The sequence below is a fragment of the Stegodyphus dumicola genome, chromosome 9 (genome assembly GCF_044657685.1).
Source record: "Stegodyphus dumicola isolate Sdum_Otavi_A_Nest chromosome 9, ASM4465768v1".
Taxonomy (NCBI): domain Eukaryota; kingdom Metazoa; phylum Arthropoda; class Arachnida; order Araneae; family Eresidae; genus Stegodyphus; species Stegodyphus dumicola.
The window spans coordinates 37252572-37276919 of NC_140776.1; the positions used below are offsets into that span (position 1 = coordinate 37252572).

The window sequence follows — 24348 nt, forward strand, 5'->3', positions numbered from 1 at the left end:
CAACTACATGTTATAGCAATTCCATATACAAAATTACAACGCTCTGCGGCTGCTCGCTCTTGAGGTATGCGAAATACATACATACCTACGTAAGTACGTACGGACGTCAAGAAGTAAATAGCTTCTGAATCCCTTTTAAATTTATTTTACAATCCTTTTTCGCAAAAACAGTCCTTTATTCTTTGCGTACATACAGATGTCTTGCAAAAACATTGCTTCGATGGCTTCGGGAGTCGTTGAAATATGATACACGAAATTTTTCGCGATCACAATATTTCCTTTACTTTGTACATGGAAGTAAAAATGAGATGAGAGATACAACTGATGTTAAAACAAATTTACAAATGCAATTGGTAAAATAATATTGAAGAATACATTGTATTATTTATATTGTTCAATAAATATATGCAAAGTGCTATTAATCGGCTGCCTTTTGTCATAGCATATACTGAAGTTTTTGCAGTTTATAATATGCAGATGTGTTCACCTTTATATCAAGAGTAAATAAACCGAAAAAGATTTGCCCGTTTATAGGAATTAACAGCGGAAAACAATAATATTTTTCAAAGTTATAAAATTTTGCGTCTGTTATCTGAAAAGAAACATTTGGATCTAGACAATATAAACATATGACTTCTTGTCAGAATTCTTCCTCAAATTATAAATTAAAAAAATAATCGCAGACTATTTCGAAAATCAATTTAGCCTTGTTTGTTCATAGAAATCTTTAAATATTTCGAGAAATTCTCTGAACTGATAAGGAAGAATGAAATTTCAACTGCAAAAGAATCTTGATCAATTATTAAATTGAAGTTCATGGTTTATAAAAATTAGGCAATATCTTTACAGATATTCAGTTTATCTGAGAAATAGGATTGTTGCAGTTAAAGCGAATAAATATTTATTTGATCGTAAATAATTCATTCTTTTTAAAAATTTTCGCAATGAATTGCTAATATTTTAACCCTAGTATTACGAAATAAATAATTAAATGCGATTTTGATAAATATTTTTGGAATTATTTCAAATTTCGAAAGTCTAAAATTAAAATCTTAAATTCCTCACCGTATGTAATATTGGAAGAAAATGCTGAACTATAGAAAGACCTTTAGAAAATTTTCAAATTGAGGAAGGAAATTGTTGTTTGATAACATGTATAGAATAAAATATAAAAACTGCATACGTAATTATGCAGTACACAAAACCGAATGTTTATTGTCCTTATTGCTATTTATAAACAGTAAACAACAAAAGTTTATTTCAAAGTCAGATCAGAATGAAAAAAGTTTCATCGCTACTTAGCTGTCTACATATATTTCATATAACGTTTTCTCCAAAGCACATTTATAGAGTTCCTGAATGCCTTTGTGGTACTCAAATTTGGAATAATCTTTAATGCACTTGTTACATTTCTCTGAATTTCTAAAAAGACTTTACATGGTGCCATTTAAGGTGCACTTTCATTTTAAAAGACCAAAAAATAAAAATAAATTTAAAAAGCTTCCTCCACCATAAATTCTTTCATGACAGTTGCTTTATGCGAAGAGGAATTAAAATATATTAAACCAAATACATAATTAAAGCTTCCCTGGCTTGTCGTGCTACATTCTTTGCAGAACTTGGTCTTGTACACATTCTTTCGAACATGAACCTTATAGTTCTGTCTTTCATGTGCAAGGATTATGTTAATTTTATTAACAGTTAAATTTTAAGTTAAAGTTCCTTTCCTATCAAATTCTTAACTTCAACTTACTACTTCCGGCCGGAACGTAGTTTTGGAATCTTGCTAAATATTTAATGAGGAGGAGCGGTATTTAAACCACGAAGTTACTTACAGAGTCAGAGAGAATCTTGAGTTTCTGATTTACGTGCGTCTGCCTTTTTGGCGATTCTCTCTCTCTCTCTCTCCTAAAGCCGTTATTACGCTTGGCCGTACTCAGGCCCTTGCTAAACTTCGTAGTCAAATAAGTTAAGGGGCCAACTCGATTTGAATCTTGGTAGCTTTGGCTATATTTCTTTAGTTGATCTTAATTTTAGTTTAATTCTTAGTCTCTTAAGTTCAAGCACAAGTGTCGGCTTGTACACTCCCGGGCGGAGTTTTGTTAAACCTTATTGGAATAATAAAGGTTTATGTACCCTTCTATCTTTATGTTTCTTGTCACACGAACTTAAGCGATTATTCGCTATCAAGATTACAATCGTATTGGACCTTTATTTGACAACGAAGCTTAGCAAGGGCCTGAGTACGGCCGAGCGTAATAAGAGCTTTGAGAGAGAAAATGGGCAAAAAGGCAGACGTCCGTAAATCAGAAACTCTGATTTTCTCTGACTCTGTAAGTAACTTCGCGGATTAAATACCGCTCCTCCTCATAAATATTCAGCAAGATTCCAAAACTATGTTCTGGTAGGAAGTAGTAAGTTGAAGTTAAGAATTTGAAAGGAAAGGAACTTAAAATTTAATTTTTAATAAAATTAACATAATGCTTACATATGTATAAACTTCTATTCAATAAGGGGGCTCACCAGCGAAGTCGCTGAACACTGGTAGTTCGGTCCGAGGTTCGAATCCCGCGAACGGGCTGGCTGCATGGGTGTTTTCGTGGTTTTCCCCATGTGTAACGTGTGTGCGAGCCAGTTTCCCTTAGAAAGTCCTCCACAAAGACATCCCTGCCCTTAGGCAGATAGCCCTAGTGTGCTTTGCCATAATTAAATACACCACCACACCTCACCACATCTATTCAATAAGGTAGATTATTAGAATGATTTTTAGAATTTCTATTGAGTATGATAGATTATTAGCATGATTTTTAATCGAGACCTTTTAAAGTGTGATTTCTGTGACTAGAGAGAATTCTTCGCAATATATTTTATCATTTTATCTCTGGTTCATAGAACTTTCAAGGAAATTCATATTACTTTCTACATTCCCATCAAATTTAAATTGGCGTAAAGTTGAAATTTTCATAATTATAGTCCATAACGACAGCAATGTTTTAATTCCTTGTACGAGGTAAAGAAAGTATTGCAATCGTGAAAAATTTCGGGTATCATATTTCAATGGAAATATCAATTTTGGCCATTCATGAATATTAGTTGGCCGATTATTTTCTGTGCCATCTGTACCTAAGGGCATAATAAACAACTCTTTTTCCAAAACGGACTGCAAAAGGATTTAAAATGGATTGAAAGGATTTTTTAGTGACATTTGTACGCACTTACATATCTATATATGTATGTATCTTGGAAAACTCAAAAACAAAATGGCGTAGAGTGTTAAAATTTTGTACAAGAGACTGCTAAAGTACATTGATGTGCAACTTCCTTTTTTATTGCAATCGGAGATAATAAACGTATATATATATGTGTGTGTGCATCCATTGTATTTTTGTTTACTTTAATTACGAATGCATGTAAGGAAAAGATCTGAGCAATTCAAAATATTTAGAAATTTCCTTTTAAAATTATGAAAAACGGTTTTAAATATCTCAAATGGTTCAGAAAAAGAAAACATGTATTCTCAAAGCTCATTAATCAGCTTGGTAGCAGGCTTTAAAAAACTTTCCCCAGTTCTGTTTGAAGAAAGTTCTGTTTGAAAAGAAGTTCTGTTTGAAGCGCTAAATAGAGGAGATTAATAAAAAATATTTTTTGAGCAAAATTATTTTACAGTTTGTCTTGTTAACCATTCAGTAATTAAAAAAAAATAAAAATTTTAATTTTCTTTTAACGATTACGTTTTTGAATTTTTCCTTAATTTGCGTTTATTCAGTTTGGTAACCTTTATTCGGAGAGAGGAAGTTAGACCTTCATATTTTTGAAACAGAATTATGTTTAATTTTCGCTTTATATTACTTCCGACCTTTAACTTCTGATATATATATATATATATATCCATCACCTTGCCTTGCTTAAAATTCCTTACCCGTGTTCATTTTCACAAATGTTGGTCGAAATCACATACTTCTATTTGCAGAAGTCATTTTAATGATTCATGTTTTGGCAAAGTGAAATTTAAAAAATTAATTTTCGTCAAATAACAAAATCTAACTTTTAATGAAGTCTCCTGTTTCTTATAAAAATAAGTATTATATTTATTAAAGTTTTGCACTCATTATGAAAAATTAAAATGAGAGGAAGCTTGACCTCCTGTATGAAAAAAAAAAATGACCGAGATAATTAATTTCAAAATTTGCAATTTCGATGTCATTTTCAACTTTCCTTGAGGGATCATTTAATTAAGTTAGAATAATTCGAAGAAATACGTTTAAATAAAATTCAGCAAGAAATGTGTAAAATTTAATAGGCTGCACAGGGAAGTCATGAGGTATCCATATCAGGTTTTTTTTTCAGGTCTTAATGGGCATGTTTCAGTTAAGCTTTTTTGGCGATAATAAACTGATTTGCCTTATCTGATACGTCAAGTATGTTTTGAGGAGCACTTATCGAACATTTTCACCATTACTATCCGCCCGAGGGTTTAACGGGCGATCACATCTTGTTTAATCATCGGCATTCTCCTAAACATTTTGAAGCCATTTGTGTCAAACGAAACGCATTAGAATGTTTTAATGATTAATCTAGTAAGAACATTCCATTATTTCAAAGGAATACCTTTATTGCTTGGTATAATACAAAATTTATTGCCATTTGTTTCCTTTTTTTGAACATAGAACAAGTATGCACCGTCTAATGTTCTATGAACCCGAGATAAAATATATTGCAAAGAATTCTCTCTAGTCACAGAAATCACACTTTAAAAGGTCTCGATTAAAAATCATGCTAATAATCTATCATACTCAATAGAAATTCTAAAAATCATTCTAATAATCTACCTTATTGAATAGAAGTTTATACATATGTAAGCACTATGTTAATCTTATTTACTCCTACCACATCAATGTACATAGATGTCGTCAAAAAATAGAACAGAAAATATTAATTAAATTCCTTTTTCCCTCTTTCATTACGATAAATATTTAATTGTGTCTTAAATATTAATTGCGTCTTTATTTATTTGTGTCTTAAATATTTAAAAGTTAGGAACGAGTTATTTTAATAACCATTTCTTTTAGTTATCGTCTGGCTGCTTTTCCGCAAAGTTATAAGGTATTTCTACCGCCTTCTTGGCATGTCTTCGTGGTGTGATGATCTGCAACCTGAGCGCGGATTCCAGAGGTCCGTGGTTAGATTCCCGGCGGAGGCGTTGCATGTTTGTCATCTTGCCTGCTTCCAAAATAGACCTAATGTGTTTACAGTGGCGACCGAACTAAAAGGGTGGTGGATGATAATTCTCCACACCCATGATTTGGCAATGGGGTCCCCTGAAAAAAGCCTCCATTCGCCCTTTAAAAAGCGGGAGTATATAAGGTATTTCTCCCGCCTTCTTTTCATGCCTTCCTGGTGTGGTGATCTGCAAGCTGGGCGCATATTCCAGAGGTCCGTGGTTCGATTCGCGGCGAAGGAGTTGCATGTTTTCAATCTTAATTGCTTCCAAAAAGTGTACCTAATGTCTCTAAAGTGCCGACCGAACTAAAAGTGTGATGGATGATGATTCTGCACACCCAGGATTTGGCGATTGGGTCACCAAAAAAAAAACTCCAGTCGCCCTTTAAAAAGGGGGTGTATTTAAGGTATTTCTCCCGCCTGTTTTGCATGCCTTCGTGGTGTGGTGGTCTGCACGCTGGGCGCGTATTCCAGAACTCCATGGTTCGCTTCCCAAAAAAGGCGTTGCTCCTTTTTCATCCCTCCTGCTTTCAAAAAATAGCTGATGTCTCTACAAAGTTACATTTGAGCCTGAAACATTTTGCAGATACCAGTGATCGAAACGGATATTTTGACTAAATAAAATGAGATATTTAAAGACTTTGCATTTATAACAAATAAATAGGAGGTAATACATACTATTTATTATTTTCGTTACAAATTCTTTAATTTTTATACAGTATTTTATTCATTAAGCCTTCGTTAAATTTTCAGGTCTTATATCCTCCAAGAAAACAAGTGAGTGTCTCTTAAGTTTTAAGAATCTATTTTTAATAGAAAACGACTTGCCTTTTCGGAAAGCCGTTTTCTATTAAAAAAAAGATATACTTTAATTTACTTTCTGCTGAAATCTGAAATCCTTTAGTAATTGGCACTATTTAAGTACCCCTGTACTGGTAATTTCCTATCCGGGATAAATGATAGTGCATGGGGAGCTTAGAGTCTTGATCTGAAATATTTTGGATAAAATTTCTGAAATACTTCTTCAAATGTTACCTCAAATTAAATAAAATGAATATTTAAAGCAATATGAATTAACTCCTATTAAGAATTTTCTAAAGGAGTCTTTTTCGACCGAAGGCTATTAATAAATTGTGCAAGAACTTGTGCTTTTTATTACTTAGTAGAAACAAATTAAAACAGGAAAGCTCAAAAGATTCAGAATTTAATGTCACACCAAAGGGTTTCTTATACTCATACTGAGCTCGTAATTTACCAGTGTGCTCGTGGCATCATTACTGCTAAAACAATTTTTTTGTCTTCTTATTTTATCACTTAATATCATTTTCTCCGCATATACGCTACATAGAATTCAATGGTAAAATCGCAAAATTTTTAACAACTGCATATTTTTAGAATTCCCGATACAGTGCTACTAAGTTCGAACTTTATCATTAAACATTAATTTTTTCACCCTTACACCACATAAAATTCACCAGCAAAATCGCAAAATATTTAAAAGCAGCATATACACTCTTTTGAAAAAAAAAAAAAAAAAATCGAAGCACCAGGAAGGAAGTGGTTGTTTTTGATGAAATTGAATATGAGTATAGCTCATACACAGATAATAAAATGATTACAAAATCAAGATCATAGTACCTGTTCACGGCTCATAATCCCCCATTGAGTGTTCAAATTAGTAGTTGGTCGAACAACGCCCCTAGCGGCAATGCACGCTTGAATCCGTTAGTGATTCGCTTGGTGCTTCAATTCTTTTGCAAAAGAGCTTATTTACAATTTTTGATACAGTATTAAATGTTGCCATTAATCTTTTTCAGTCTTTTTCTGTCTTCTTATGAATGTTCGATTTTTCTTAAAAATATGATTTACAAAGCTCATTTTTTTAATTAAGCTTTTGTCTTTTTAATTTTATTTTTTGAACTTCCCTTTTTACGCACTTTTTATTTTTAATCATTGGTCTTTTTAATAATTGTATTTATTAAACATTTTTTTCCGCACTAGGCTCTAGGGGTCCAAACGTATTAAACATTCTAAAAATATTTAAGGATTAATAGTTTCATCCGACTATAATATTGAAAACAATAATTAAAATTTATGCCTATATTTAGAATTTAACTAAACGGAAATAACGTTATTGTTGGCCCAAAGAGCGTGAGCCCTAAAGCGCTATTAATTTTGTTTGGGCATTTTCGCGTTGGTTCACTATAAATTTCGGTTCACTTTTCAAAATTTTGCTGCCAAATATTAGAGCCCCGAATTATATTTAAAGAAATTAAATAATGACGAATCTGCATGAAAGTATGTACGTTTCTCGGGCTGCGAAAAAACAACGGTACCTAGAGACATCAAGTTTTGAATAAGTTGTCCTACTCTAGAATATGCAGATCTAGAAGCCAGAACTTGGTATTTTGAATTTGTTTTATTATCACTTTCATATTTAGTAAACCTTTAACGAATATTTGATTAAGAAACTCAACGATTTCAAAGCGAGGAATGGCAACAGTATGTACGAAGAAAATATTTTTACCTAAATGTGAGACTGTGTATCGAAAATTCTAAAGATATGATCGTTTTAAATTTATTTTGAGATATTACTGTTGAAATGAAGTTTATGGTTTAATTCCGAAGAATATTATATTTAATAAATAAAGGTAACGCATAAAACGTTAAATAAAAACGACTCTTTGGCCGTAATATGAAATCTGAAAGCTTTATAAGGTGTTTCTCTCGCCTACCTAGCGTGCTTTCGTCGTGTAGTGGTTCTGGACACTGGGCCGGTATGTCAGTGGTCCATGGTTCGATTCCTGGCGAAGGCTATTGCTCAATTGTTATCTTTCCTGCTTCCACAAAAATACCTAATGTCTCTACAGTGTCGCCAGAACTAAAAGCGTGATGGATGATGAGTCTCCACACCCAGGATTTGGCGATTGGGACCCCTAAAAACTCCAGTCGCCCTTTAAAAGGGGGAGTATATAAGGTGCTTCTCCCGCCGTCCTAGCGTGCCTTCGTGGTGTAGCGGTTCTGCACGCTGGGCCTGTATTCTAGAGGTCTATGGTTCGATTCTCGGCGAAGGCGATTGCTCATTTTTCATCTTTCCTGCTTCCAAAAAAAATTACCTAATATCTCTAAAGCATTGAGATTTTTTTTAAATTTTATTTTTAAAAATTTTATTTGATATTGTTACCAATTTTGAATTTAGTTAGGTATTTAAGGCAGAATTAAAATGTAAATTGTTTTAATTTTTATTTAAAACAGTTGCTATGGTAACAATTTTCCAAAAAAACAAAACAATATTCAACAGTGAAATTACGCAATATTTCACAACAGCATATGTTTAGAATTCCCTGTACAGTATGGGGTACAATTTTTAATATTCGCTTTAATATTTCTTTAAAAACAATACATGGTGATAGCAACATCCTTTCAACTGGAAACGGATTCGGACAAAAATGTGAGAAACGAGACTAATAGCATCTCTGATGCTGTTATAGCAGTTATAGGTGGTTATAATAAACAAAAATTTCATCGAAATTATTTTCTATTCACTAAAATTTCAGGTATTTAATACTACAAATAAGGGAATTTTTTTTTTTTTTTTTTTTTTTAAATTTACAAGTCATTCAAGTACTTTTCTGTGCAGAATATAAAAAAATAAAACGACAGCGAGAAAATCATAAAATCATACATTTGCATTACATTAATAACAATCGTCATTAAAGGTAAAGTTGCAATATAAGAATGCCCAGCTGTTATTAATCATGTCACATAGTTTCAGTTATGATTTAGATGAAGACCAGGTATGGTGAATGGTTATTGAAGCATACATAACCTCTTTAGATACCTGAATATAGAAAATCAGGAGACCAAACATCTGAAACCAATTTTTAAGCTTTGGAATACTAATAATTTTACTAGTAAACCATCTGACAAAAACTATATATAGCACCTAAAGAACATTATCTTTTATTTCTACATAAAGAAACCGTCAAATAACCGTTACGTAATTGTTTTGGGATTACTTAACAAACATTATTGTTCGAATAAGAAGACCTGCGTTTTTACCGAATTTTCACCAGAGTTGCCATTATGCGAGAATATCACTGCTAAATACTCGTAATTCGACTCGGAATCAAATTCCAGGAAACTTACTGGTTGAAAAGAAGTTTTACTTCTTTTCCCATGAGTTATGTGAACATGAGCCTGTCTTCTTTAAAACAACTCTCTCGAAAGCATCCCTTTCGTCCTTCGTTTTTTACCTAATCCTTCTATGCGAACTAAATTGCCCCACGTTTCTTTATATCTTCCAGGTTTAATTTATTTGACTATGTATGGATGAGCGCTCGAGGGCTATCTGTCTAAGGATGCCTTCGTGGAGGTATTTCTAAGGAAAACTGACTCCTACCAACGTTAGACATGGTACCACTAAAGCACATATGTAGCCAGCCTTTTCGCCAGGATTCGATACCCAACCGAACTACCCGTGTTCAATGGCTTTACTACTCGACCTGCTATTTGGCTCTTCCTCTTGCAGAGATAAAAGTCTGAGATAGCAGCATCAACAATAATGGCAAGATAATTACTTCGATTACTGTTCATAAGTGAATTACTGTTTTGTTTAAGCAAAGATTTTTGGCCTAATTTCATTTATATAGAGGATGGAATAACCAGTCTTTCATCGTGTATATATAAAAGATATTATTTCTGCGGTGGGGTTTTACTTGTATAAGGAGGTATTATGCCAATTAGTCGCATCGAAATAATTCATACCTTTCAAAGTCCAAAGGTTTATAACAAAGCTTTGCGTTCGGCCCAATAGCGACCGAGCGGCAAAAGCCGCTGAAAACTGGTATTTCGCTCCGACGTCCACGTCCCGGCGAACAAGCTGGCTGAACGGGAGTTTTTGTGATTATACAGATGTGTAACGTGGATACGAGCCAGCTTCTCTTAAAAAGACTTCCACGGGGCACTCCACCCTTTCCGCTTAGTGCCTAAGGGCGGAGCAAATAACAGGTAAAAAAGAAAAAAAAGGTTTTGCGTTCGAACTTAAGGCTGTTAATAGTGCTATACGCATAAATGTTTTTGTTTTTGTTCATGAGTAATAACGCTCGGTCTCATCAGTCTGCAACGTAGCTGTACACCTTCAGATTCAGAATATTGTTCGAAAATAAATCAGTACTTTTGTTTGACTTCAGTCCTGTCGAATATATTTGGGATGATTTCGTCATCGAGTTGCTACGTCCTTGTATTCTCCTTGGAGCTTTATGAAGCTAAAATATGCGCTCTAAGAAGTAAGTGTCTGTCCCATACGACTGGTTTCACAGTACTGATTAACTGGCCTCTATTTAATGGTACGGGAAAATGCAGTGTAATAGGAGCTTCGACTAGAGAAACTAAAACAATATTTTAAATCATTACAGAATTTCAGATGGAAAAGACACAGTTTACATTTGTACGTTTCGTACACAGTGTGGCTCTAGCAACAGTTTACTTACTTCTTAAATTTATTCCCAGTTTGACATCAGCAGCACTAATGTATTATTATTTAACTTGCAAAAACAATATGTCATCATAAGTGTTTATGTGCATTTTTATAAGTTCTTTTATCAGTAATAAAAGCTTACTTTAATTTTTACAATTATCTCTTAATTGTGAACTCTGTTGTTAAGATAATATCGTAGATAAGACTGGCACAATAAATTATTATAATTTCGAATCTATCACTGTGCGACAGTATATTCATAACTGTACTGTACTATTTATATAAATAGAAATCATGACATAAATAAGACTGATTTGCATTTTCGAAAAGACATGGGCATACTGTGCATCTTTAAATCAAAATTTATTTCCGGATAATTAACTCTGCAGATGATACTCGTGTCTATTATAATCTACAACAATAAACAAAATAAGTAACACAAAGGTTTCCATTTTTAACATTAAGTAATTAATCTTTCACTGGCAACAATGAATGAAACAGCAACAAAGGAAATATTCTCTTGCACAAAGGGTGAGAGTAAACTGTTAAAATACTTTAAAGCGGATGCATTACGAAGATAAGAGCTATTATCTATTATTCCCACTTTAATTAAAGTTTGTTTCAGAACTCTATGCATTGCTTAAATAGCGACAGCAGCCCTAATTATGTCTCCATTAAATATTTACTTAAGCATATATATATATATGTGTGTGTGTGTGTAATAAAGAAAACGTACAATAATTAAACACAATATATTTTTTTTTTAATTATTTAAATGTATAACTTAAAAATTCACTTTATTGAGAGAAACAGTTTATGATAAACAACAATCGAATCGATAGAAAAAATCTTGCACTGAAATGCATGTTAAGCTAATTCAATATATAATTTTCAACAATATCGAATTTCAGTTATAAGATATTTCTCCCGCCTTCTTTGCATGCCTTCGTAGTGTGGCGGTCTGCACGCTGGGCGCGTATTCCAGAGGTCTGTGATTCGACTCCAGGAGAAGGCGTTGTTCATCTTTCAGCACTCCTGCTTCCAAAAAATACCTATTGTCTCTACAGTGGCGCCCAAACAAAATAGGATAGTGGATGATGATTCTCCGCATCCCAGGATTTGGCGATTGGGTCTCCTAAAACCTCAGTCGCTTTTTAAAAGGGGAGTATATAAGGTATTTTATCCGCCTTCTTAGCGTGCCTTCGTGGTGTAGTGGTCTGTATGCTGGGCGCGTATTTCAGAGGTCCGTGGTTCGATTCCCGGTGAAGGTGTGGCTCTCTTTCATGGCTCCCGCTTCCAAAAAATACCTAATGTCCCTACAATGTAAAACATCGGTTGAGGTATGGGAGTCTCAAACTTTGCGAGAAATTTTTTAGAATAATTTAATAACAACATATAGTTATTTTATAGTAAATACATATCTGAATGTAAATTACAGGAATGCACTTCAGAAAAATATATGTTGAAATAAACGTAAATGTAACAGGTATTTTACTAAAACTTACTGATATTTTATTCCTCAGCAAGGAAAGTCAAGAGAAATTTCTCATAAAGTAACATTTTTCTCTTAGCTAAAATTATTTCATTAATTTTATTTATAAATTATGCTTTTTAGAAGCATTTTAATGGGAAAAGAAGTGAAAACGATGCAATACCTTTAAAGTGCAATTATATTACAAATCTCTTTTCCATTTATTTTGCGTAACATTTTTTATACTCAGTTGAAAAGTTATTTGAAAACTTTTTCCATCAATCAGGTGCTCATAAAACGTAATTGCCAGATATCAATGAAAACATCTCTCTTTTATCGCTTTCTGGTATAAAATCATTTATCAAATATTTACCTTTACGCAGAACTTTTTTTTCTCTTTCAGATACTCCACCTGATGATTTCAAGACTATCGTTAGCAGTTCTCACGTTCACATTCTGGTTAATGGTTCTTTGAACTTCAGAAGTGTAGAACTATCAGATGAAGGCTTTTATCTTTGTGAAGCAAACAACGGCGTAGGCGCTGGCTTGAGTACCGTAGTCAGATTCACTGTTCATAGTAAGTCTTATCTATTATGAAGTTATTATTATACAATACACAACATAAATTTCTACTTTGTATAGTACAATTTAACATTAAAAGCTGTGCTACAATAAATGAATTCCTTACTCATTACTTTTAAATATTGAATGTTATTAAAATTAGGAATTATTCTTGTAGAATATTCTTAGAGGATGGAACTTTTAAAATTCTAATTAATGGGAATAGCTGATAAATTATATAAAACTTAATATTTTGATAAGTATTGCTGCTTATTTGTAGAACCATTTGATGCTGCAGAGTTTAATTTCTTGTTTTGTTGAATACATGCAAGCATTTTACAATGTTTTCAAGTTTTCGTGGGTAAGTGGTGTAAGCAGTTTTGCACTGCTTAAATATGATATATGTATTTTAAATCTGAAAACACGAGAGGTATAATGATTAAGTTAAAAACTCATACTTTGTTATAATTATTACTAGAATTTTAAAAGCTCCCATAATTTCCTTTGACATAGCTAATTTAAATGTATTTTATCTTTATTTGCGTAAATGTTTCCGACATTTTCCGCACGCGGAAATGAACGGCATAAGCTAAAACTCAAATAATAAATTTAAAATACCTTCAGTTCAGACTATTTGCATTTTCATGAAAATAACAATGAATTTTCCTTAACAAGATTTTCACTAAGCAATGCTTGGTTGCATCGATGGTAAGAAATTTGTTTTTAAATATTTCCTTTTAACCAAAACAGTTATTGTGAAGTTCCTTCCCCTGATGAAAGAGGAAGAACGGAAGTGACTTACCCCGGAAAAACCGGTCGAGGCAGGCTGGTGGGGGGAAGAAACACTGGAAGGAGAGGGCACTGGGAGTTGGACCGGCGAGCATGCCGTGTGAGAACGTAGAGAAAAGAAATATGTTTTAATTTCTTTTGCGCGCCTTGTATATATATATATTGTATATAGTTTATGTTACAGTGTACTCGTTGTATGGTGTATCCATAGTGCAGTTTGTGTAATAAATTAGTGAAGAAAATGTCAAAGCGGACAACTGTTATTTTCCCACTATGGTAAGTTTACACAGAAGAACCCACCTCGTGTTTGAACGAGCGCGAGGCATGACAAATGGCGCAGTCGACAGGATAGTGGGAAAAATGAAATCACTAAAAATACGAAGGAAGTAAGATCGTAAAAGGTGATTTGAGTGAACGTGGTTTAAATGAAGGAAATAATTCACGAAAGCAAGGAAGATGACAAAAGATGGTCGTGAAAGACGGAAAGTGGCGCGCGTAAGCCTACACGTGCAAATAAACGAAAGGGTGTATGAAACCTCGTCGTGTGAAAAGTGATCATCAGTATTACCGTGGTGATATTATTAATTTAAATGTTCGTGCAGTGTTGAAAAAGTGGATGGTAAAAGTGATCATCAGTATTACCGTGGTGATATTATTAATTGAAATGTTCGTGCAGTGTTGAAACAATGGCTGGTAAAAGTGATCATCCGTATTACCGTGGTGATATTATTAATTGAAATGTTCGTGCAGTGTTGAAACAGTGGCTGGTAAAAGTGATCATCCGTATTACCGTGGTGATATTATTAATTGAAATGTTCGTGCAGTGTTGAAACAGTGGATGGTAAAAGTGATTATCAGTATTACCGTGGTGATATTATTAAGTGAAGTGTTATGCAGCGCGATGAGGAAATTGTACAGAATTGAGCACAACTCGTCATTTTCTACTATCGGGATCAAAGGTAAGTCCCTCTTAATTTCTTGGGAAGCACAATATATAAATGAAGAGAGCTCCCTCCCTATAATTACTATAGTAACGGAGAAAATTAAAATTGTGTTAATGTCGGTTAATAACATGATGAGAATGCCAGGCGTTAAAGCCAGTAGACACTTAGAAAGTATATTTTATATGCAAATAAGGAATTATGATTAATTTTGTTATTAAGGAGATAATGTATGCTAAATGAATGTTAAAATAGTTCAAAAATATGTCAGCAGTAATTTCGAAACATTTAATTGTGTGCTCATGTTACTAATTAAGGTAGAAATTATCTATTTTTGTTGTTGCCGTGTTTTGGCAAAATGTTTTAGTCATTAAAGTTAATAGGTTGATTAAAAATTAATTAGTTTAATGGTTTGAGAACAATAAGTAAATGTTTGTTTCATTTCCAGAATATGTAAGGTATTACGGCGTAAGGCCAAAGTATTCAGAACTATTTGTTTGTACTAATTCAAAAGCTAATATAATTTTTGGTATTCAAGTGTTAACAATATATGGTGAAATATATGTTAATAGTAATATGAGAAAGGTATTCATGATTGTGTTCACTAATGATAATATTTGCTAAATGAATAATGGTAGTATTCAGTAGTAGTGAAATATGTATGTTTGCCTGTAAAATTAAGTGTTATTTATGTGTTGTATGGGTAAAGCTGTGAAAAGAAATACCAGAAGTTAATATGCGTCCTAAAAGGAGAAATAGGGTGTCAGAAGAATCTGATGAAATTATTAAGAACATGCAGGCTCAAATTAAGTTAAAGGAAATGGAGCTGCAGTTAGAAAGGTGTAAGTTAGAGGCAGATGCGGCTAAAGACCGATTAAAAGAGATGGAATTTCGGGAAAGACAATTAGAGAGAGAACACGAGATGAAAATTAAAGAATTAGAAATTCAGAGTAGGAAAATAGATAAAGGAGGAAATAAATCCGGCTCAGAGGATGAAGGGGTTTCAGATGCTGAGAGCAAGGCAAATGATTTCTTGAAACATTTAAAAATAATGAAAGGAGTTATGATTGACCCGCCATCTAAAGCTGAGGAATGGCCGTTCTTTTTCCATCATGCGGAAATGATGTTTAATCTCTATAAAATTCCTGAAGAACATAAGGGGAAAATTATTTTGCAGAGTTTAAAAACTAAAGTTAAAAGTTTGATTTCAACTCTGGGTGAAAGGGATTTGGATAATTATATTAAGATTAAAGATACAGTATTAAAAGAATTCCAGATTACCCCATTGCAACATAAAAAGAATTTAGAAAAATGTGTAAAAAGATATGAGGAAACGTATACTCAGCACATAGCGAGGGTTGAGGCAGCACTTGATTTCTACTTAGAATCCAGAAAAGTTAAGACTTTTCATAAATTAAGAGAACTATTGATTGTCGATCAAGTAAAAGATCAATTACCCGCAAATGTTAAGGCGCATATACTGTTAAAAGAGGTAGAAAACTGGTTATCTCCGTCAGAGCTTGCAAATGATTTGGATAATTACGTTGCAGCAATGCCTAGAAATTACAATACGAGTGCTCAGGAAGTAAATAAAGTGGGACCAAAACAGGAACCGATAAGACAAGGGGAAAAATTAGGACGACCAAATAAGAGTAAGGGGAATTTCAGTTCTGATTACAGGGTTGATAAGGAGAAGTACAAAGGGGTAAAAACTTTAGAACCTCAAGGAATGATGCAGGCAAATAAGAAAGTTCTAAAATGTTTTCAGTGTCAGGGTGAAGGACACATAAAGCGTTTTTGTCCAGCGATAAACCTGATAGCGAAACCCAAGAGAGGAAGCGAAAAAGAGGATACGGATGAGGTGGAAGCAAAGGGATTAAATAAAATATGCGTAGGGTTGAAGTTAGCTAACTATGCAGAAGAAATTCCGTTAACTAGGGCAAGTGGGGAATTACCTAGGATAGAACTGCAGATAGGCAACGCTAGATTCAAAGGAGTGATTGATAGCGGAGCAGAAGTTACTGTAATCCGGAAATCGGTAGTTCCACAGAAATATTTGGAGTCTGGAGGGAAGATATGGTTACAACCCGCCGTGGGACCCCAGGTAGAAGTCCAATTAGTTACAGTACCTATCAGTATCTGGTCAGGAGAAGAGGAGGTACAGCCTTATGTAAACGTTCATGCAGCAGTAGTGCATAATTTGAACGAGGAGGCGCTGGTGACACCTCGAGATTTTAGACTTCTCAGGGAACAAGGAGATATTTATTGGGGAGAAAATAAGGAAGAAAAACTAGTATTGGGAGTTGGTCAGGTATCGAGTAACTTGGACGGAAAGGAATCGACAGAAAAAGCCAGTCACGAGGTCGAAGGTGAAACGGAAATAGCTCGTACTACACCGTTGGTAAGGAGTAAAGATGAGGGGGAAGTAGAAGTGGGAGGCAGTGAGCAAGTGTCAGCTGATAACCCACCCTTATCGCAAACTCAACGTTTTAGGCAGGAGCAAGCGGAATGTATTTCGCTGAAAAGCGCGTTCATGGATGTACGTAATAACAAGAATGGGTATTGGGTTCATGGATGTACGTAATAACAAGAATGGTAATTCTGGAGTCAGGAATTTTGTACCGTACGGGAAGTGTCAATGGGCAGCGATGTAGTCAGTTAGTTGTTCCTCAAAGCCGCAGGAAAGAAATTGTGAAGTTGGCTCACGAAAGCTTACAAGGGGGGGCACTTCGCAGCAAAGAAGACGGCGGAAAGGATTAAAATGTCGTTTTCGTGGGAAGGATTGTCAAAGGAGGTGCGGAAGTGGTGCGAAGCTTGCAAGGAATGCCAGCTACGAAGGAAAGTTAAAGTGAAGGATAGGGCTCCAATTACAGCAGTAGGGAGGCCAGAACTTCCATTTCAAGTGGTTAATGCGGACGTTTTAGGGCCGATTGAGCCGAAATCTTCAAGAGGGCACCAGTATGTGTTATGTGTTGTTGATCAACATAGCAGATGGCCGGAGGCAATTCCACTAAAGGCGATAACAGCGAAAGCTACATGTGACGCTTTCATTGATATTTTCATGCGAACAGGAGTTCCGAGAATGATAGCCATGGATAACGGAACGAACTTTAAGGCTAAGCTAACACAAAAATTTTTAACTAGGTTAGGGGCCTCGCCAAAATTTTCTACGCCAGGGTATCCGCAGTCAAACGGGCTAGTGGAAAGATGGATAGGAACAATGAAGTCAATGTTGCATCACGCGATAAATACTCAAGGAAGAAACTGGGATAAGCAGTTACCATATTTGTTATGGGCTTATAGGGAGATACCGAATTCAACTACCGGAGTCTCACCATTTTTGCTGATGTATGGTCGGGTGCCAGTGGGGCCACTGGCGATACTTAAATCAAGTTGGGTAGATGAGACGGTATTACCACAAGGAGTTGGGGAATCAGTTACTGAATATTTAATTTCTCTTCGAAATAGGTTACAGGAGGCAGAGAAATTCGCTAAAGAAAATTCGGAAGCTAAACAGCAGAAATATGTTCATCATCATAATTTGAGGTCTAAGGAAAATGAATTCGAGATAGGAGATGAGGTAGTAGTACTGATACCAACGTCAACAAATAAACTTTGCTCGAAATGGACAGGACCTGGAGAAATAGTTGCGAAAAAGTCTCCACATTCATATTTGGTAAAATTGCCAGATGAATCTGTTAGACATTTGCATCAAAATAAGTTACGGAAATATATACAGCCTATAAATGCAGTAGGGATAATCTATGAGGCTGACACAGAATTTGGGGAGGTGCAGCACGCACCTATTCAAAGAAACCCTAAAGTAGACAAACTTTTAGATAGGATCTGTGTTTCAGAGGAATGGAAACATTTAGATAGGTCACAAAGGGATCATTGAGCAGATTAATCAAATCTTTCCATGTAGTGTTTGACGGGGAGATTAAATGTGCGAAGGTAGGATCCCACAGTATCAGGTTAAAAACGGGAGTTGAAAGAAAGCAACCTCATGTTTATAAGGTACCTGAGGCGTTGAAGCCACAGGTGGAAAAGCAAATTGCTGATTTGTTAGAAAGAGGTTTAATTGAACCTTCCACAGCAGAGATTGCTTACCCTATTGTGTGTGTAGCGAAACGGGACGGAAGCGTACGTTTATGTTGTGATTATCGAGGGCTTAATGCGGAAAGTCAGATTGTCCCATTTCCTATGCAAAACGCAGAAGAGCTTCGATATAAGGCAGGGGCAGCACGTTATTTGTCTACGCTAGATATTCTTAAGGGGTATTGGGAAATCCCTATGGAGAAGGAAAGTAGACATCTGACGAGTTTTGTTTCTCCGAAATCTCAGTATCAGTGGAAAGTGATGCCGTTCGGTTTGTCAGGTGCTGCCGCAACTTTCTAAAGAGTTATGAATCAAGCTCTTAGACCACATAGTGATTATGCTGAAAGTTTCATCGATGATATAATTGTCTATTCGTCAACGTGGGAAGAACATCTTAAACATTTAAGAGCCGTACTCAGTACTTTACAGACATTGAACTTTACGGCTAATTTAGAGAAATGCTCTTTTGGCAAGTCGGAGGTAAAGTATTTAGGTCACATAGTAGGCTCAGGCAGACATGGCCCAGATCCAGAGAAATTGCAGGTCATTAAAAATTTGAAGCCACCTAGAACCAAAAAGGCATTAAGATCAGTTTTGGGGTTATATAATTACTATCGAGAGTATGTTCCGAATTATGCAAAAGTAGCTAGGCCGTTAACTGATCTCACGAGAAAATCTATACCTAATGATATACCTTGGGGGTCTGAAGCCGAGAAGGCATTCAAAGAATTAAAGGATGCTTTGTGCACGGCATCGTCTTTATATACGCCGGATATACGGAAACCTTTTGAAATTAACACAGACGCCTCACTAATAGGTATTGGAGCGTGTTTACTTCAACGAGATGAGTATGGGAAAGCTAGACCGATAACATTTGCTAGCCAGAAATTAACTAGCGCTCAGTCTAAATGGAGCACTATAGAAAGAGAGGCGTATGCAATAATTTGTACTCTCGACAAGTTCGAAACTTGGACATACGGAAATAAAATTTTGTTGCATACAGACCATAACCCATTAAAGTACTTAACCGATGGGATACCCCGGAATGCTAGATTACAGAGATGGGCATTAGCTCTATCCCGCTTCCAAGTCACTGTAATGCATAAACCAGGAGCTAAAAACTCCGATGCAGACGCATTGTCGAGGATCCCTCACGAATGTATAAGTGACCAATAATCTGAACTAAATTGGAAAAAAAAAAGAAACTAATGTTGGTATCATATATTTTTTTGTGTGTGTGTTTGTTTATTATTGTAACACTAGAAAGGATAATGTTCAATGCTAGTACGGCAAAAAGTATATAGATATTGTAATTTTCATTTATTATTTTTTTTGTATTATTGTGGTTACTCTAGAAAAGATTGTGTTATTAGGGTATATTAGTAAACGAATTATTCCTTAAAGTAGTGTCAGTGAGTTGATATTGCAATGTTTTGTTTGTATCGCTGTAGAAATTTGGACATGTGCAGTTTTTATGTTTATGTGTTTTAAGTGTTCTTTTTTGTGTTAGTGTTTATAACTGTAGCATGACCCTTTTTTTTTTGCTCTCTGATTTTACTGTGATTCCTTGGGCTGTGTCCCGGAAAAGAGGGACTACCTGGTAAGTGCCAAAATAATATGGGTTTCAAATTTTTCGACTCAGTCGTAAATATTTACAAACCAGAGGGGAGGTGTGAAGTTCCTTCCCCTGATGAAAGAGGAAGAACGGAAGTGACTTACCCCGGAAAAACCGGTCGAGGCAGGCTGGTGGGGGGAAGAAAGACTGGAAGGAGAGGGCACTGGGAGTTGGACCGGCGAGCATGCCGTGTGAGAACGTAGAGAAAAGAAATATGTTTTAATTTCTTTTGCGCGCCTTGTATATATATATTGTATATAGTTTATGTTACAGTGTACTCGTTGTATGGTGTATCCATAGTGCAGTTTGTGTAATAAATTAGTGAAGAAAATGTCAAAGCGGACAACTGTTATTTTCCCACTATGGTAAGTTTACACAGAAGAACCCACCTCGTGTTTGAACGAGCGCGAGGCATGACAGTTATATAAGAGAATGGGAATACTAATCTGATTTCGTAAGTCAATATTAATAGAAATAAATCTGAATAAATAGTTTAAACAAGTGTCTGTTTAGAAAATATTAAAAATTCCATTAAAGTCAGCTGAATACAAAAAAAAAAAAAAAAAAAAAGTTTCTAGACTAAGAATGATAACATGAAGAGATTTAAAAGTTAACATATTTAAGGTCTTTTCCGTCCTCTCTCTTTCTCTCTCTCTCTCTTTTTTTTTTTTTTTTCTTTTTTTTTTTTTTTTTTTTTTTGCTTTAATGCAAAATGCATTAATGCATTTTTTAACGAAATACATAATGCAGTTATTATTTATTAATTACGTTAAATTATGTGCTAAAAATTAAAGTAATTCTTATCTTTTTATCTGGTACATATATGCTTTTTATTAAATAAATACACCGTAGATTTAAAAGTTAACATAAAATACAAGCAAGTGATATATGATATTTTTTTTACAGGTGCTCCAAAATTTGAAACGAAGTTTACAATCTTAAGCGCAAGGAGAGGAGAAAAGGTTCACATGAATTGCAATGCTTATGGTGATATACCAATGACATTTACATGGAGAAAAAATGGACTAATGTTAGATCTAATCTCAAAACCACGGTAAATGAAAGCTATATTAAGTACTTGGATCTGTTATCTGAAACCCTTAATCTGTTACCTGTTAACCCTGCAATTAGTTGCCATGTACAATAATAGCCTCATGACATATATTCCACTCTATAGAAACATATCAGAATAGTGATAGATTTAATCTAATACTTGAAGTTTTAGTACTTGAAATTTTTAGTACTTAAAATTTTAGTACTTGAAGATATATGGTTTTGGTTCTCAAAGTTAAGTAAATTACAGTAATTCATGGTAATTCCAAAAATATTTCCTTCATTTGGTTAGTAATTACTCGTATTTGCAAATAAAAGCCGCGTTCCTTCTCACATTCAGTTATATGAAGTAATATAATTTTCTGATCAGAAACTTAGTTGTTGCAATTTAATTTCTTTAATTAGCTAACTATTTATCTTATGAATATTTATTTGATTTTATATTGTTGCGTGCGTATGGGTTCCTGATGAATTGAAGGTACACAGAACCGATGATAGCTTCATAAAATTTACTCTCCCAAAAGAAACACATTGCAAAACTAGAACTTTCCACAAAAGTACTCGCAAAGCTCTTCTCAGTAGGACAGAGCACAGTCAGTAGTTACCACTCCAAACTACTAATAACGCTATACACAACGCCATGCAAAGCGCATCGCTCGCGTGGAAGGTTTCTCAATTATTCACAGTTATTCAATTACAGTATCAACTACAGTTACATAGAGGAAAGTGTTCTCCAAGTTTCTAAACTTTTCCCGATTTCTCCCCAAATTTGACCACAAAAAGTAGTCGCTAAATCATCGGAAGCTTGATGATATCTCACCAATTTAGTGACACAGCAATTTATTTCAGTGATAAATAGACTTGCCTCTGTAATCTTATGTTTCCGGCAGAGCCTTCTTTTCTTGAAACCGTTAAGGTTACATCATAAAAATCCGTAACATTGCTCCCTTCCCAAGGTCTGCACGTTCCGGGCAGTAAAATCCTTGGTCAGGAAACCATACTTATAACTAAGGAAAATCAAGACAAAAACAAAATAAAAATTTCAATACCGTACAACAAATCAAATACTAAATAAATGTGTGACTTTACAAATTTATATACACATAGTACCATGGTCTTAGTAAAATTATTTACATTATTTACACTGTGACATATGGCCATAGTAAGGTCTAAGCTGTCGTGATGAATGACTTTATGCTTAGAATTTGTTCAACCAGTTCAGGATCGTGTAGGGACAATCCCAGGTGACTGCAGTTTAAGGGAAAGTCCTTTCCATCGAGTCTGATTTCATAACCATAATTCGTAATCTACTTTGAATAGCTGTCCTTTAGCTCTTTCGTATAGGATCTTAATCTCCTGCGTCGCCACGTGACTCGCTTTCGGGCAAAATTGTGCATCACTTCAAACCGCGTCTGAAGACTCTGAATGTACTCCTCAGGTGACGAAGGCGACCAATAACAAATCGTAAGGCAAGACGAAGGTAACGGCCGAAGAGTATCTGAGATGGCGAATAGCCAGTAGTCTTGTGGTCAGCACTGCGCTAAGCTTGTAAGAACGTAGGTAACGTTTGGTCCCAGTCCATTAGATTTCTGGAAATTATCACCAAGAAGTTATTAAGGATGGCTCGATTAAATTTCTCTGCAGTGCCGTCTGCCTGTAGATGTAAAAGTGTAGTTTGGATTTTATCTATGCCGCGTTGTTTATATAAATGTTTATTTTCCGCGGAGATAAAATTCTTTCCTTAATCCGTGTGTAACCATACAGGCTATCTGATCCTGGAAGTCTCATGCTGTATCATTCCTCTGCTACCGTGACAGCCTCTTGATCAGCAACAGGATACGCTTCAGGCAGCTTCATGAAATAATCAGTGACAACGAGGATGTATTTTTTGCAATCAGCAGTTCGTCGCAGTGGTCCCAGAATATCGAAAACGATGGGTTCAAAAGGCGCTCCTGCGCTGTAACTTCAAACCTTCCCTCGGCTTCGTTTCTTCGATCTTTTCCTACCCGCCCAGTGGTGGCAAGATAGGTGCTAGTTTAGCACGTGAGCCCTTGCATTACTTTAATAGAAACGCTCTCCAACTCTATGCAAAATATTCATTATTCCGAAGTGGCTTCCTATTGAACTGCAATTTGATTCTCTAATGGCAACCAGGATCCGGGATCTTGAAAAAATCAGCTGTCATCGGAATGCCCTTTCCATCATACAATTCGAATTTCCAGTATAAGCCGTTTCGAATATGGTGTGAGTCCCAGCGAACCCAGTGTTGTTTTGACGCATAATTGTAGATCGAAATATCCTACCAGGTAGGTATCTTAATTCAAGACTCTTTTAAGTCAGTTATGGGTTTAACATCGCCGTCTTCCAACCGTTCTGGATCAGACGAAGTTGAAGTTGTAACTTGACGTGCAACCCGTATAGCCCTCTCGTATTTCACTACCACCCTGGAACACTATGTGCAACGTTCTGGTTAGGGTCGTCTAAACAGATCGTTGACGTTTCCGTGTGATGATCCTTTTAATGCTGGGTAATGATGTCATATTTCTGGAGTATCTGATGGTAGTGGAAATGTTTTACGGCTTTCACTATGGTGAGGAACGTTTTGCTAGTGGCACATTAATTTCTGTTTAATAGACACTTACTCAATATGCTACGACATTTCCTTGAAAATTTATTCTATGGGACAAAACAGCACCGAAATTTCCATTGCTCGCATCAGTGTCAAGAATAAAAGATTCATCGAGTTGAGAATACGCCAGGATTAACACAAATTTTAAAGCCTCCACCAATTTCTAAAATGCATCCTGATACACTTTTGTCCGAAAAAGCTTTTTTTTGTTGCCCGTCAGTTCGTGAAGTGTTCTTGCGATGGAAGAAAGTTCCTTCCAATCCTGAAATCCTGCTTCTTAAATAGTAGATGCAAAGTCCCAATAAACTTCTCATCTGACTGATATTTTCAAATCTTATCCAAACTCTTCCTGTTTAGCAATTGGTCGAACAATTATTTGACGTCTTTGATAGTGTTAATTGGTGGACGATCACCAGTAACAATTCTAAACTGAGCTAAACTGGTTCAACCTACGTCAGAAGAGGAGTGAGAGACAATATCTTGAAATTCTCG

At 35.1% G+C, this 24348-nt stretch overlaps 1 protein-coding gene across 2 annotated transcripts in view; it reads left to right on the top strand.

Moving 5' to 3' along the window:
- LOC118188109 (cell adhesion molecule Dscam1-like) overlaps positions 1 to 24348 on the top strand; it is a 637201-nt gene that overhangs the window by 448598 nt on the left and 164255 nt on the right. For both annotated transcript variants that reach the window (XM_085823338.1, XM_085823339.1), the window contains 2 exons: positions 12574 to 12747; positions 21081 to 21228. In XM_085823338.1, the coding sequence (XP_085679464.1) occupies positions 12574 to 12747; positions 21081 to 21228 (322 nt within the window). The remainder of the gene's footprint in view (positions 1 to 12573; positions 12748 to 21080; positions 21229 to 24348) is intronic.